At 40.6% G+C, this 16,411-nt stretch overlaps 1 protein-coding gene across 4 annotated transcripts in view; it reads right to left on the bottom strand.

The window, feature by feature from the left end:
• Positions 1-1,538: 1,538 nt before the first annotated feature.
• The window catches only part of dpy19l3 (dpy-19 like C-mannosyltransferase 3), an 85,723-nt gene continuing 70,850 nt past the window's right edge, over positions 1,539-16,411 (bottom strand). For all 4 annotated transcript variants that reach the window (XM_087841762.1, XM_006779691.3, XM_035906364.2 and 1 more), the window contains 2 exons: positions 7,373-7,531; positions 1,539-4,401 (listed from right to left, as the gene is read on the bottom strand). In XM_087841762.1, the coding sequence (XP_087697888.1) occupies positions 4,201-4,401; positions 7,373-7,531 (360 nt within the window). In that variant the 3' untranslated portion in view covers positions 1,539-4,200. The remainder of the gene's footprint in view (positions 4,402-7,372; positions 7,532-16,411) is intronic.

Raw genomic sequence — 16,411 nt, 5'->3', positions numbered from 1 at the left:
CGGTTGTCCCAAAAACAGACTGTTCAAACTAAACCTGGATCCAAACAAGTTCATTAGTTGCACAAAGTAGTGAGCATCTTACATGTATTTCACGAACATCCACTCTAACCCACAGCAGACTGTACAGGTTAATGACCGCCTTCATCGCCTCTCCATTAAGAAACCCATAGTCAGCAGCGGCCTGCTACTAAACCCAATATGTATGGAAATTAACAATGCTGAAAAAATATTACATTACTAGACTCTTATTAGGCAAACCTAATGGAATCACTTCGCTCTCAAATAAAGCAATCAGACATCGCCTAAATTAAACATCCAATACGGAGGCGGGAGGAACAAGCATTCTCGTTCCGCTCATCCGATTGATATGCATCACGACGAGGCCTCGCCTTTAACGAACACCGTGTTTTCAAAAGCCCTGCAACAACCGTGCAGGAGTGCTCGCGCATCTGCGAGAGCGTGGATTATCAAAGACAGAGGTCCTTATTAACAAGTGTACAAACACAGGCGAACTGAGCTGAGATGAAGGGGAAGGGATGGAGGGAGGGTGCTAATTGTCCAACCACTAATTACCTACGCAGCTCCAGCCTTTCAGTCACCTCCTCTCCTTTGGTGTGAAGGAAGAAAATGAGGAAGATCACTGAGAATTCATGTTTTCACGCTCTCATTTCTCCTGCGCTGCTGTTTAAACATGAGCATCGTCTGTCATCCCCTCTCCTCCTCCCCGCTTTCTCGTCTAACCACAAAGCCTCGGTTTGATATGCAAGTGTTGGCCCCTCATTCTCTCTCTCTATTTTGGATTGTGGCTCAGAATCAGCCCCGTTGTCAGGCTGCTGCAATTTCCTCGCTACTTACATTATTCATGTGTGTTTGTGGCTCGGTGTGTGTGTGTGTGTGTGGCAGAGAGACAAGAATGAAAAGGTTGAGAATGCTGCTGATGACAATCACAGAAAGAGAAAAACATGACAGCAATCACAACAACAACACCGTCACAAATACCACTTGGTACCAACTCTGACCTCAGTTTTACAGCAAAAGCACATTTAAGTATCCGGCAGAAAGCGAAACTAACGTAATTATCCTTCCTTTTCTGGGGTAACTGGTAACATTTATCACAGCGGCCACATGTGCCACCTCAGAGGGGCCACATCTGAGCTCTGCTAGTGGTCTGACCTACTCAGTGGGGCTACAGCCGAGTATGACTAAATAATCACTGAACGAACAACTCTCAGCATTTCCTGTTTGTGGGCAACGATACACAGACTGTATATAAAAGATGGCTGTATCCCAATTCAGGGTCTGCAGCCTTAAAGGCCGATTACGTCACAGCGACGCGACGAAGGCTGTCCCAATTCAAAGGCTGCTCGAAATGCGGCCCTCAAATGCCTCCTTCATTTCCCTGAATTTTAAGGATGTGGCGGTGTTGACTTCGTGGCCCAACATATCCCAGAATGCATAGCGCGGCTGTGGGTGTGGATAATTTTGCCGAAAAAAAAACGGTGGATGAGGGGCGCCCGAAGAGTAGAGTTTTAAAAGTAAGTACTGAATATTATGTCACTTATTTATGTGCAAATGTTTAATAACGAAGAACATTAAAACATTCCTGTTGGCCACATGTCGGCAAAGTTATGTGACAGTAGTGACGTTTGTACTAACTTGGTTTTAAAGCCTTTACTTTAAAATATACGCCGTTCAATAGCTGAGCTTAATCTTACAGGGAATGTGATGATTTTATGGATATTTAAAGTCAGCACTGAGACAAATTTAGCAATGCCAACATATTGAAAGAACAATATTTGTGTCTTATAATACATTTATATATACAGTGTCAAAGGAACCTGTCTTTGAATGACGATTTAAGGTGACAGGAAATATAAATAAATGCAGCTTGAATCTTTACTGAAGCTCAGTATTTGAAACAGAGTCATTCACTGCTGTAATAACTAATACTGACTGAAATAATAACTATAATATTGGCCATATTATATTTACATTACCAAAGTGAGATGACTTTAGTCTCATGAACAACATCAGCTAATTGTTATTTACTAGCTAATCTTAAATGACTGTTCGGCACAGAAATGAAGCCCAACAATTATGTTTCACAGTCCTGTGGTCAAAGGAACAAAAGATTTTCTCCTTCATTTCTGTCAAACAAAGCTGTATGAAACGTTTCCAGCTGTTAGTATCATGGTTGCTAGGCAACCTGGGCAGCGCGACGGAGGCTGGACCGTCCCATTTCACAAGCCTCGCACTTCTGGCCTTAGCGGTCTTTGAGGATCGTTGAGGCTGTGTACTTTAAGGCTGCAGACCCTGAATTGGGATACAGCCCATGACTGTAGTTTCCAAGTCCTGCACTCTTCCCACAGCAGGTCCACCTGTGCAGTAGCTGTACAGGGGCCCCATAATGATACCAGAAATTTGGCAGTTAAAGTAATTCATGGTAGAAGCAATAAATTGTCAATTTAATGAGCCTGCAACAGCTTATGATTATCTCTGTAACACCATAAACTCTGATCGGCTCTTATAGCAAGACGCATGTTATGCTGAAAGTTAGTGGAAGCTGACGAGGCAGTTAGCAAACTTTTTCTTAAACCTTCTTTTCAATAATTTCAATCATTTATTTTTATGTACAATCCTGAGAGAAAAATACCACGGTACAGTAACATCAAGAGAAACGGGTGGGAGCTAAACTGAGCTCATCAGCTCATCAGAAGCTACACAGCTTAACAGATTTATTAGACCACCGCCAGAACGAATAAAGAGTATTGGTTATTACCAAAATACATTTTTATGATTGTGTAGCTTTTAATATAGTTATTGTCTTGATCCATGAATTTTCAAATTTTACTTTTACAAAAAGGCAGAAAAGATTAATAAAAAAATAATAATAACACATTAAAGTTACAGAAGAATCAATTTTAGTGGCTGAATGTTTGATGAAATTCAGACTCCAGTGTCTTGGCTCAGATTTGGATACAGTTCATTTGCCTAATAACTAAAAAGACATTTTTTTGGACCGATTTCTAAAACATTTGTGTGCTTTGTTTTTATAACAGGTGGTCTAACAAAGTCCATTACCCGCTGTGTATCTGGTACATGGCGTCTCTATGGGACTGATGTTCTGGTGATAAGACAGTAATTTAAATAGTGTGTATGTTCAAAGAGTGTGTGATCCAGGTTATTCTGAAGCTGCCATGTAGAAATGTCTCCCAGACACATCATAGGAAGGTAATTATAAAGATGACAGCTGTAAGGACACACTGACTAAATGTATGTGTGTGTTTGTCTAACAGCTAGCTGTGCAGAACAGGTAGACTTTCTCAAGAACAACTTCTCCAACCTGCATCACAGTGAAGTCATCGCTCACAGACCACAAATAAAAATTAAATTAAAGCCTAAATTTAAGTTTGTGTTTAGTTTGAGACATTTTGTAGAGAAGTTCAAAGACCTGTTTGAGGGCTACGACTTGGTTTTAGGCTTAAAGTAGGTTCAGAGTGAGGTTAAGTTGGGGTTTGGCACGTAGTTGTTAGGCTTGTGGGTAGAAGAGCTTAGGATGACAGCAGTGATGCTAGAAGTAATACTAGTAACAGTAAGATTAAACAGTCGCATCAGCTTCCACTGGGACTATGGCAACCTGTCATAAAATAAATCATCTCCTAACTGACTTTAATCTTTTCAGTTGTATCATTTTTGGGGTTATTTATGAAACTTTATAAACATTTACACTTAATGTCTGCTGATGTCTACTCCTAAAACAACTGAACTACAGTTTAAATCCCTACAAATGAAGAGCTCAACAAATCTTCGATTTCTGCTCCTACTTTCATTGGCAAAGAAGAACTCAGCTGCAAATACATACGACTTCTCTGTATTTCAATCTTTAAGTTTCACTTAGTTGTCTAAACTTTTTTGGGGGTGGACGGCGGCTGAACGAGTGGACGTAGAACAGCCCGAAGCAGGAATCCTACATTTGCACGCTCCGCTCACAAAAACACTGCAGCCCGAAGTGCAGAGCGGCCCGCTGTTCTAATAGCACGTCCAAAGAGCCACGTGTTGAAGAAATAATGGCCATGATCACAGCTGGGCGCAGTGCAAAGAGGAGACAGAGGAACAGCAAGGATTCAGCACTTTTATTTCATCCTCTCCTCCTCTCTCCCCTCTGGCCTCTGCTGAGGTTGTCTTGCAGCCCTGGTCCTGCTACTGAGTCACGCTGGGCTCTGATGAGCCCTTCGTATTTTTCTTGCGTTTCTTCTTGAGCCGGTAGACATGGAAGGTTTTATTCTGGAATGTTCTGGTAAAGAGAGCGTTGTAAGCTGCGTCCGTCTTGATGGCATCGCAAAAACGAGGGTGGGTGGCGGGGACGAGGTCGGGGTCATTCTCTCCCGGTCCGTCCATGATCTGATAAGAGAACAAACGCGTCACCATTAACAGCAACGAGAATGACGGCAGGCTGAAGCCAGCACAATCGAGATAAAGTCCACCGGCAGCAGCCTCTGATTTCACTTTGCTCTGCCAGTTAGATCTGCCATAAAATCTGTATGACTGCTTTAGTGCATTAAGGGCTAAAGTGAGTCTAAATTAATAAATATTCTGCTTTGGGATTATTGATTGCAACATTGATAAAACAGCAGCCAAAGAAGGCTGAACCCAAAGAAAAAAGAGGCAGTGCAGGACATGTGGAGATGCTGGCTTCAAGGACGGATTTTCTTGGAAGGAATAAGATGCTCATTAGCAGCACTGAAGGCCATTAACAAAAAATACCAGCTTCTAAAAAGGATCCCACAGAACGGCACTGTTTGCTGGCGAGATGCAACACTTCCAGTTTTAAAAAGTGGTGGGTGGGACTGTGAAAGTTTCTGAATGATAAACTTTTAATTTTAAAAAAGGGATATTAACTTTTTGTCAAATATTTTATGGTTTCACACACATTTAAAAACACTAAATAAGCCACAACATGCAAAGCACTGAGTTATGAGCTCCATGTTAGAGTGGAGCTACGAAAACTATTTTGAGGCTTATAGTGAAACTGTACAGTGTATTAAGGCAGCGGCCCCCAACCCCCGGGCCGGTCCAAGAGTCGTTTGGTACCAGGCCGTGAGAGTTTAGGCTCGGGTGTGAAACTGACGGTTTTCAGGGTTTTTATTGTTAACTCTGTTTCCCTGAGTCTAGTGTTATGAATTCATTTTCTATATATTTTCATGTACTTTGTTTTGTAGCTGTGTCTTATTTTGAAAGGAATGTTTATGCGTCACCATAGCGACCAGAGAGGAGGCTGTTACTTTCAATGTTGTTGGTGCATTTCAGGAGGACGCTGCTAATAAAGTTACACAAATACACAGTGAATTATTATATTTACAAAATAGCAGCGTTTTTGTCTTGGTCGGATCATTTTCTTTTGTTGTGTTTATCAGCGACGCCTTAAAGGCCGTCTGTGAAAATATCGTCTGACATTAAACTGATCCGTGGTGCAAAAAAGGTTGGGGACCGCTGCATTAACCCTTTAAGACCTACCATAGAACCAAGTCCACCAGAGCTTATATTATATGTTTACATGCTGTGGAGCCATTTTTGGGAGCATTTCAAGTTGCTATACATCAATACAACCATTACAGCCTAAATTTTAATAATATGTCTGCATTAAGTGCATAGTAATTACATAAATTGCAAAAAAGAGCAATAAACTACAAAAAAATTGAAAATCGTTTTTGTTTTTTTAACATATATTTCTAGTTAGAGAAATTTAAGAGGCTTATCCCTCAAAACTGTAAATACAAAAAAGTTGCACAAAATAGTTTCCCACCACAGGAAATTTATTTTGAGTGTCTTCATAGTTTTATTTTTGAAATACACCAATTTTTATATACTGCAGGAAAAACGAAAATAAATATTATAGTGCAATTTGCAAAAAAGCAGCATATGCATCAAAATAAACTATTTCCAGCAGTGCAATATGAGTCCTAAGCATCCCAGAAACGACACAGAAAGTCATAAAGTCAAAACACCAGTATAGGCTCATGAGACCCTGATAGTAAAAAAAAACTACATTTCCGCGAAAATGACGTCACTTCCGGTTTTGGGCAGGTCATGGCGGACATGCGATAGTTCGCGCTGAAGTCTATTCCAAGTAGGAAGTGTTACAAACAGCTGATCGGATCGGCAAAGCGTGTTTCTGGAATATTATGTTTTTGTTGCTGCAAGCGCTTTTTATGCAGTTTTTGCAAAACTATATGTGGAAGGAAACTGTGACCGAGGACAAGCTGATGGCATAAGATGTAAGTACAACTCCTCCGGTTTCATATGCAAAAAAAATTATTGCGCTAGCTGACGTGGTTGCAGAGCTACCGGGATTTAAAAGTAGTTGCGCAAAACGGAGCGTGCCGCTCTGACCGGTTTTAAAGGGTTAAGGGACAGTGTATGGAGTATAAATTAGCTTCTGAGCAATATGTATATATATTTAGATTCATAATCACATGCAAATGCTCTGCAGTGGGTATTTGTAATTATTTGGTGATTTCACTTTGCATTTTCATTGGAGTAAGATCATCATCATCATCATCGCTGGAAACCAAAGTAAGGTTTTCCAGCTGTAAACAACGCCCCACAGGTCATGTGGCTTTGCCCCGTGAGTTTGAAATGTCTTGATGGCACACGGGGAGATTTTAATGTGGTGGCTACCTGGTGTGTACAGTAAAGATACAAACAGGCAAAACTTAAAGTTTACAGGAGAAAGATCACATTTTATAGTTTGTTATAGTCATTAACACTTCTGGTGTTACAGGGAAAGCACTGGATCACTGAGCAGGAAAAAAAGGACGGCATCCTTAAAAATGAAAGCAAAAAAAGATGAAAAGATGCAAAGAAGGAAAAAGAAAAGCAGGCAGACAGAAAGACCAGAGGTGATTAAAAAAAGGTAAGAGCTAAATAAAAGAAAGTATGAGAGGAAGCAAAGGACAGACAGAAAGAGACATACATCCAGCATTCCTTCAATAAAGCTGTCTAGATGTCAGATGTTGTGTACGCTGCGTGACATTTACGGCGTCGCGAGCATACCCCGACTCTGCGTTTCATGTGTCTTACACGACGCTGGGCCAGACCGAAGCTCGCCTCGCCTCTGGTAATCCAAATAGCCGGCGAGCCGCATCTGACATCAAAATAAAGAGTCTGGGGGAGTGGGGGTGAGGGGCGGCAAAAGAGTGAGAGACAGCAGATAAGAAGTGGGACTATTGATCTGTCTGCAGAGGCTGAGAGCTTTCACCGAGTCGCAGGAGTCGGCAGAGGGGACGGCGCATGCTGACACACACACACACACACACACACACACACACACACACACACACACAGTGAGTCACATTAAATGAAAGCCACCCACATGTCCGTTGGCCAGGTCGAGCAGGTCCCGCAGTCTGCAGCCCCGCCTGTGCCTCCGCTCGTAGCAGATGCTGTTTTCCAACACCACATAGTCGGCTCCAATAGCCTTCAGGATATCGTGTACTTCCTCTGGGGAGCGGCGAGCGTACACTTGATACACCTGTTCTCACACACACACACACACACACACACACACACACACACACACACACACATATAAGTATTTCCTGAAAGGAAACCAATATTAACTTGATATTGCTGGGAGGGGAAAACCTCTCCCCTGGAACTCAATTACCAGACACATTTGTTTTCTGAATTACACTTTATGAAACTTGCTTTATTCCAATTAGGAAACGTTTACTTTGAAAAACAAAAAAAAATAGAATGAAAACAATTATGACTCAAACAAAACCCGCAGGGGAACAAGAACTAACGCTGAAAACATAAATCCCAGCTTCCAGGAAAACTCTCGTGGTTCATCTTTTATTTGTAGCAGGCAAAAGATTTAAATGGACAAATTATGCAGCCCATAAATACTGCAAGAACTGGCTAAGAGCGGATTTATTGTAAGGCTAAAACACAGTGAAACAGCAACTTTTAGAAAGGTTCAAATAAGCTGTAAAAAAAGCATCCATCAAACTGAATCTCACCTGTGACTGAAATCACACTAAGTGCTGTTTTAGTTTGTTTGTTGGTTGGTGTTTTTGGATCATCTTAACGGTGAATATCAAATATTCTCACTACATTGTGCATTCAGTGATTAACCACAATGACACAAGCATGAGCATCTTCCTTTGCAAACGAGCCTAAATCTGTCGGCGATGATGCAAAAATGACGAGCGTTCACCGGCGCCATTTGGAGAGCCCTTCTGTGGCCGGTGATGAAATATGGTAAAAAATCACAATGGAAATAAAGTGACAACTAAATATTAGATATTAAAAATAGTCAAGAACTGACAGAATCTGATACTAAGTGAGGGATGACTCGAAAAGTACTACAGCGTAGTATCATTGTCACAGTTTATCCTCTCGAGATGATCTCATGAAAAGCTCCAAATCAATATTTAACTGATCCAGCTCTCAGTGTATTAAAAATATATATATATGTCAACTGCTGTAAATAACCAGCTTAGAACAATTCACTGAACCACACTGTGTCACTGAGATGAAGTAAAGCACTGCACGGCCTGGCGGACAAAGTCCTGGCAGCATTATTGTAAAACCCCAGCAGGTTTTCCAGGCAGAGTGTCAGTAAGCATTTTATATTTGAGCATTTGATAAGCAAAAATGTGTAAATAAGAAGTAAATAAAGAAGTCAACTAACAAAACCGAATCTAAATCGCTGCTGATTTTTTCTTGACTTTTCTTCCTCCGTCTGAACCACAAACGAATTCAAGGCTCCGAGTCTTTCATGTAGCTGTAGCCTGCAAACACCTGCAACCTACCAAGCTAACGCAGTCTGGACAGTTCAGACAGGGAGGAGGTCGATATCAAACCAATGTCTTGCCAGAGGGCAGTGTTAACAGAAGAAAACATTAATCGTTTCTCTTGAACTCACAGATTGGTGCTGAGTGAAAGTCCACTGATGCCAACCCTACAAGCTCCATTTGATCAGCTATGGATACATGATACCAAGTCACCAGACACTCAGGAAATAATCAGGGCTGTAGCTGAATATAATAGACCGATACTGTTCTTATCTCCAGTTTTTAAAGAAGAGATGCCTCTTCGTTTTTTTGTCGTTTTCCCCTGTGGTGTCAAAAATGGCGTCGACCATTTTGCTTGACTAAGTGCAGTGTTGGGGAGTAACGGAATACATGTACCGCCGTTACGTATTTAAAATACAAAATATGAGTAACTGTATTCCGTTACAGTTACCGTTTAAAAAGGTGGTATTTAGAATACAGTTACTTTGTTGAAATAAATGGATTACACGGCGGTACTTTCCTGTTTCATATTGTGGCGGGTCAGGACTGTTTGGGTTTTGTTTGACAGCTACGTTCTGTTGTTCCAGGCGGCAGCGTTACGGTTGCCATGGTTACAGGGTGACTCTCTCTCTGCGTGTTTCCTGGGTGAGAGAGCACTTTTTTGTTGTTGTTGTGCTAAGCTAATAGGCAGAATGCTACAGGTATAGCTCTAAAGAATGTAGCATCATAGGCAGTGTAGTCCGTGCTGCAGGGAGAATGGACTGCCATACACGTTATGTGTCTGTGAGCGAGGGAGAGAGAAAAAGGAAAAGTACGAGCTGTCATCGAGCAAAAACAGGAGCTGGAAGCATGTAAATATAATAATAACCACTGCAGCCAAGAAGAGAGCCTGACGAGCCCAGCTGTAAGTAAGCTATTAAGACTCGACTGTACACCGTGTTCGTGTTTTCCTCCAAAAACAATAAGTTCTGTTGGAGCAGCCTTTCAACGCCTCTCTCTGTCTCTGCTAGCAAAGTTGACCCAGACAACAAAGTAAAGCTAGTTTTCGGCTACGAGCCCGACACAGAACCCACCGTATTAGCCAGAGGTCCCTTTACTACGGTTCGGAGCCGCGGACCTTCAGTAACAGTAATAAATCACAGCAATAGTACATTCATGTAGTTGTAAACAGCATGATAATATATTAAGTAATCCAAAGTATTCAGAATACGTTACGTATTCCGTTACGTTACTCAATGAGAGTAACAGAATACATTTTGGGGCATGTATTCTGTAATCTGTAATGGAATACATTTTAAAAGTAACCTTCCCAACACTGACTAAGTGGAGTCGTGGCAACTTTTTACGTTGACTGCACGAGAGCTTTTCTGTGGATCAAGATGTATGTAAGAAAGTAATGAGGATGGAACCCGTATTATCAACAACTGCAGTCCTAAAACCTCTGAGTGGGTCCCAAAAGATTCTTGAAGTAAGTCGCAGAATTTTATCAGAAGTGTCAAATAAATTAAAGAAGCAATCAACTTTCATTTATTGGTCTTCGAATGCATTTTAATGTTTGAAATGGCTTTGTTCTGCTGATTGAGCCCACCTCCATGTGTGTGAAAATAACTTAACCGCTGACTATTGTCCGGGGCTGCCCTCATGATTTAAAGTGCACTGACATGAAGTCAGTTATGAATTGCTGCACATAAAGTGAACTGAATTGTGCACTATTATCTGTTGAGAATACAATTGGTGCCAGAAGGCGAACACGACGCAAAGACCACAGAACTGATTATGACTGAAAAGCAGCTCATGTGTCAGCAAAAACGAACCTATTATAACAACACGACAAAAGGATATAATCGACTACAGCAGTGTGGATTTCTCTGAAGAAAAAAAAGACGTGTTTGACTTGATGGTTTAGCAAAAGGGTTCTAATAAAATCAAGTTTTTCTAATTGAGGTTTAATTTACTTAGATGTAATACAATTTTCCAATCAGATGGTCATAAAAGAGGAAAATAAACCGATTTCTGTCAAATGATGAAATTTCAATTCAGTTTTATGGCTATAGCACCAGTTCACAGCGGCTTTCTCTGAGTGCTGTAAATCTTTAAGACCCCAGAATATTAGAAAAGAGAACCCCAACAGTAAGATGATCCCTTAGCAGTAAGCATTTGTGGGGAGGAAGTTGAGGAGAGGGTAGACAAATATACAGGATATCAACACATGGGGATGACAAAGTTCTCAAAGCATCATAGGAAGTTCCCGAGCAGCTTGAGGTTATATGTAGATTGTATAAAAGGAAACACTTTTAAAGCACCAACACCTTTAACCCCACCAATGGCAGCAGTTCCCAGGAAAATGTCAGACTGGAATTTGCTAGTAAGAGTAACTTCAAAGACAAATATAAAAAAAAAAGTTTACAAAAGTAAAGGAAACCCCAAAGTGTGTATGAAAAGCAGTAAGTACACATGGAAATCCCATCAGTATATCTGTGAAACATGGAGGTCATGTCATGGTTGGTGATGTGCTGCTGGCTGTGGCACCTGCTCGCTCTTTATTGATGATGTATTGCATGAATTCAGAAGTAATCTGTAAACAAACCGCACATATAGAAAGCCGCTTCTGTTCTTATTGACCGCTTAAAGTGCTTTACTACAGTGGCCCTGAGAGGCCAAACGGACTGCAACTTCAGAAAACACCTGCAAAAAGAAAAATGCTGCAAAAAGAAAAATGCTGCAAAAAGAAAAATGCTGCAAAAAGAAAAATGCTGCAAAAAGAAAAAACACCTGCAAAAAGAAAAACACTTGCAAAAAGAAAAACGCTGCAAAAAGAAAAACGCTGCGAAAAGAAAAACGCTGCGAAAAGAAAAACGCTGCGAAAAGAAAAACGCTGCAAAAAGAAAAACGCTGCGAAAAGAAAAACGCTGCGAAAAGAAAAACGCTGCGAAAAGAAAAACGCTGCGAAAAGAAAAACGCTGCAAAAAGAAAAACGCTGCAAAATGAAAAAAATGCTGTTTTCTGAAGTTGCAGTCCGTTTGGCCTCTCAGGGCCACCGTACTTTACTCTCCAAACTACATCCATCACAGAGTTTAGGATGTTGCCCGTGGTTACTTGAACATGCAGGCTGAGGATGCTGGAGATCAAACCACTGACCTTCTCATTAGTGGACTACCTACCATTGTGTGCTGTAAAGAAAGAAAACTATGGCTATATAAAAGAACTCCCTCAAATCTCATTAGCTCGTTCTTTATCCTGCAAAAACACAATGACCCCAAATGCACTGCCTGTGGTTCAGCTTTCACTGGTGTCAAAAACTGGAGAGTGGGTGAATGGCCATGTCAGGCATCAGATTTAAAAACCACTGAGCATTTTACCAGCTGAATGTGTGTGTAGTTATAACAGCAACCACATAATAGATTTTATTGCTTTTTATTTCCACTGACATGTCCGGGAAAAAGAGACTTTAGGAAACTTGCTTTTCCTAAAATGTGTGAGAACCAAGTCAAAATGCCAGCATCGCCCCATCAGCTCAGATTTGTTAAAGAATACACTCTGTACAGGTTTTTTTTGTGCAAAAAAGGTGATTCCCTTTAATTCCCAATTAGAGGACAAAAGAAGACCTGGCATCTACAACAGATGAGCAGTATCTGAGGAGAGAGACACCACAGTGAGTGTCTACAGGTTCTGGATTTTAGTCAGTGACGTTGGGCATCTTGTCAAACTTATGAATACAGAGAAGGACCATCAGATCGCTGAAACTGAAAGCAAGCATGCAAGGCAAAGGCTTCATTTTCAGCTGCCAATTCAGTGAAAGCATATCCGGACAGAAAACACACAGATAAACATCATCAGTCATGGACTGACCTCCTCAACATCACTGAAGCACTGTGGGATCCTCTTGACCGAGAACGGGAAAAAGGGCAGAAACATCCAAAGAAAAGCTCTGGGTGTCTATGTTTGTATTTCTGAAGAGTACTTAAAGGAATTACAAGAGAGCTTGCCTAAGAGCGTTTGTCTGTCTTAAAGGTAAAGGTGGTCGTTAGTATTGCATAAACTCTGTTTTGCTTTATATACTGTTTCCAGTATTTTGCCATGTTACGATAAATCACTATAAATCTCTTTATCCCATTTTTCTAGTAAAATAAAAAGACTTGAGGGGTGGCTCAAGACTTTTGCACAATACTATAGGTATGCAAATTAACATAGAACGGACTAGAGCGGGTGAATCGAATACCTGAAATATACTTGTTGTCCATTAATGAATAATATTGCAGTGACATTTATCTTGCACAAGAAGTGGGACCATGTTTTAAAATACATTTATGCAGTTTTCTTCCATAATAACAAAGAAAACAGAGCCACGTTTGCACAGCTGTCTTCATGAGGACATTCACGTCTAACACCTTACCTAAACCTAACCAAACTCTAATCCTAAAACGGAGTCTTAACCCTAAAACAGCCTTTTGATAAGGACCAAAATGTCTTCACTCTTCCAAAATATTCTCACTCCAGTGCTCTAAAACTCAGCATGGTCCTCATAAAGATAGCTGGGCACAGATAAAGCCCAGTAGGCCTGAACCAGTGTCGTGGTCCATTAATGAGCTCCATACTAGGCTCGAGCCTCGCCAGCGGCTCAGCATGGCTGACTTCCCGCTGGGAGGCAAATCACAGGCTCAGCTACCCGAGAAATGACCCACACATTACTTTCCGCTCATTGCAAAGAAGACACACCGCATGCAGAAGCAGAAAAAAGTAATAATAAAGGTAATTCACCATTGTGTTTGGTCATTAGCTGCATGTGGTTTGCAGCATGTTTGGGGAAAAGTGATATTTGTCATGTTTTCTATTTCACTGTCTGAATTCAGTCAATATGGGAGTGACAACCAGTTATTTAAGTGCATTGGCAGGGCGTGTAATAACAGGCCAAAGGGAAAAATATACTAATGAAAACACAATACAATGAGAATTCATGAATAATACACAGAAGTGAAGTGAAAAGCTGCCTTTGCTGCTTTAAACCTGATTTCAGCAGGAAAAAAACATTCACGGAAAAAAGGGAAAAAGAAAACAATGCCTCCGCAGCATTCCTCACATACATTACAATACTAATATGCACTCAGTACATGCGCCACCATTCATCTCTCCTTTACTGGAACACAGCACTTTTAGGCTCCGTTTTTCCTACGTTACCATTCATCCCACTGTAATGGATGCACAATGTACTCAGTGCATCTTCTGATCCCATATTCATTCAGACAATCACTGCAGGTCAATGGCCCCCATCTACAGACAATTCCCTGGTCTCTCACGCAAGACATTAGCACAGAGCTGAGTGAGATGGATGGGTGGGGATGTTGTACAAAACAGATTTCACTGTGTAGAGGAGGACGGGAAAAACACAACCACAAGATCTGGAAATAGCCTGAAAATTCTGACACTGACTGCTGCACCAAAATAATGTATAAAGGTTAAATATTACTTCAATAAAATTGAATCAAAACAAGGGAAATGCATTAAATGGTGTGCAGCTACACTCGCACTCAGTTACTGAGGCTTCAGTCTAACTGTGGACTCAGACTGTGGCTGGTAACAAAAATATCTCAGTTCACTTCATTTCCAGTTTCACTGTTCAGGTTTTGGATTTTTAAAGAACATAATTCAAAATGCAAATTACCAAAACTTAAAAACATATAGCATAGCACCTTTATTTATAACGCATTTTACAATGTTGGCCAAAGTGCTACAAATACAAAGTAAAGAGAAAACAGCTTAAATTACATTAGAATATCTTAAAATTAAATATAATTAATAACAAGCATATAAGAGGCAGTCCTGACGTGATTTAAAAGCAGATAAGGAAGGTTGCACACAATGAGGTTTTGAGGGGTGATGGGTTTTAGGGGGTTTTCATTATAGAATTAAATTGTTTCACTTCACACGTTTACTTTGTTGATTAAATTAGAGAAGAAGCAAAGAAAAAAAGGAATCCACACTGACTGGGGTTAGTTGAGCATTTGTGCACTGAGAACTACAAAGCAATAGATGCATCTGCACAGCAGCCCTTCCTGACTGATGTGTAGGCAGTCCAGCATCTGGAGTGTGAGCAGGTTGGTTCTACCCAGCAACTAGGGCTGTTCGATATAACCATATATATCGGATGACGATATAAAAACGTCTATCGTTTCATTTTCCGCTATTGTTTGTTTCGCGGTGTCGCAAAATAAACTGTTTATGGCAATATTTTTTCATGGTTTTGATGGTCACTGTAGTGGCTATATTAATGTCTTAAAGTTCTCTCTTTCTCTTATATTTAATATAACCACACTACAGATGGACAAGCACCTGTTTTTATGCGTTGTCGTTGTGATGTTTACAGAACTTTTATTTTGAAAGGTCGAATGTAAGGCGGAAAAAGGAGACAACAGAAAACGGTAGATGAACAAGTTAGCGCTGCAGACTGTGTTGCCGCTGCAAGCCTGAGAATTAAAGAATGGAACTGAGAAATACTGAAGGTGTCATCATTAATGTTTGAGGCATGCAAACATTACAGTCGTTAGCAACAACGATGTAACAGCATCACGTGTCCGCTTGTTTATGTTCCACATAAACCTTTCACAATAAAGCTCAAGATCCTGTTGAGACTTTTCAAAATAAACTGAATAACGTGAAAGAGCAGATTATTTACGGATGAGAAGTAAAATAGAGCCGCCAGGTGCTAAAAAATAAACCTTAGACTCAAACGTTAGAACAGGCTTTTCCCCGCAGCACGCCGTGTAATAAATACTCACAAAGAAAACGGCGGCCGTTACAACTTATGTCTAAAAATGTATCGTTTCATGCATGACGCACAGCTGGAAACACTTCCCGCAAGTCGAGCTGCCCGAGATTCACAGAATTTACAGAAAATGTTACATTTTTGTGATTTATATCGTTATCGGACGACAGATGTCTTATATCGGGATATGAGATTTTGGTCATATCGCACAGCCCTACCAGCAACAAAGCTATTATGTTCCATGACAGAAACAAAAAACTTTTTCTAATTGTACATATAAATTTTAAACTTGAGTTTCAGCTGCTCGTTTTTTCCCCTTACCTACCCACGGTGTGCTGGAGAGAAGATGGAGAAAAGACGGCAGATCACGGTCACATTTCTACATTTTCTAACTTTACAAGTCTTTACCTTGGACGCTTTCCAGATGAATTAAATCACACAGACAAATATCTTAGGTCCTACTGGCAGCGAACAAAAAAAGCCATGACTAAGCGTTGGCTCTAGAAGCATCGCCACACAATACCTTGGTTATTACAAGTGTTAACAATCTACACACTGGGGAAGAGCTGACATATGCATAAGACTTCAAAACAAAAGTGGGAGAGAAAAGGTGGGAGAAATCGCACCGTTATTTATCCTCGGAAACAGACTTTCAGAGGTGTGTGAGGTGGAAGAAGTGGGTTTTTTCTTTTTCCCGACCATTCTGTTTAATTGTGAAAATGAATAAAAACAAAGACTCCAGGTAGAATCTTTACAACATAAAACATTTTGAGAAAACTGCTGCTGTGAACTGATGAATATCCACTGAAGTGAACTGAATTCTGCTTTAAAATATATCACTGGCTCGTATTAT

The sequence above is a fragment of the Neolamprologus brichardi genome, chromosome 1 (assembly GCF_056152115.1).
Source record: "Neolamprologus brichardi isolate AB-2024 chromosome 1, ASM5615211v1, whole genome shotgun sequence".
Lineage (NCBI taxonomy): Eukaryota > Metazoa > Chordata > Actinopteri > Cichliformes > Cichlidae > Neolamprologus > Neolamprologus brichardi.
This window is presented reverse-complemented; position numbering and strand designations above follow the sequence as displayed.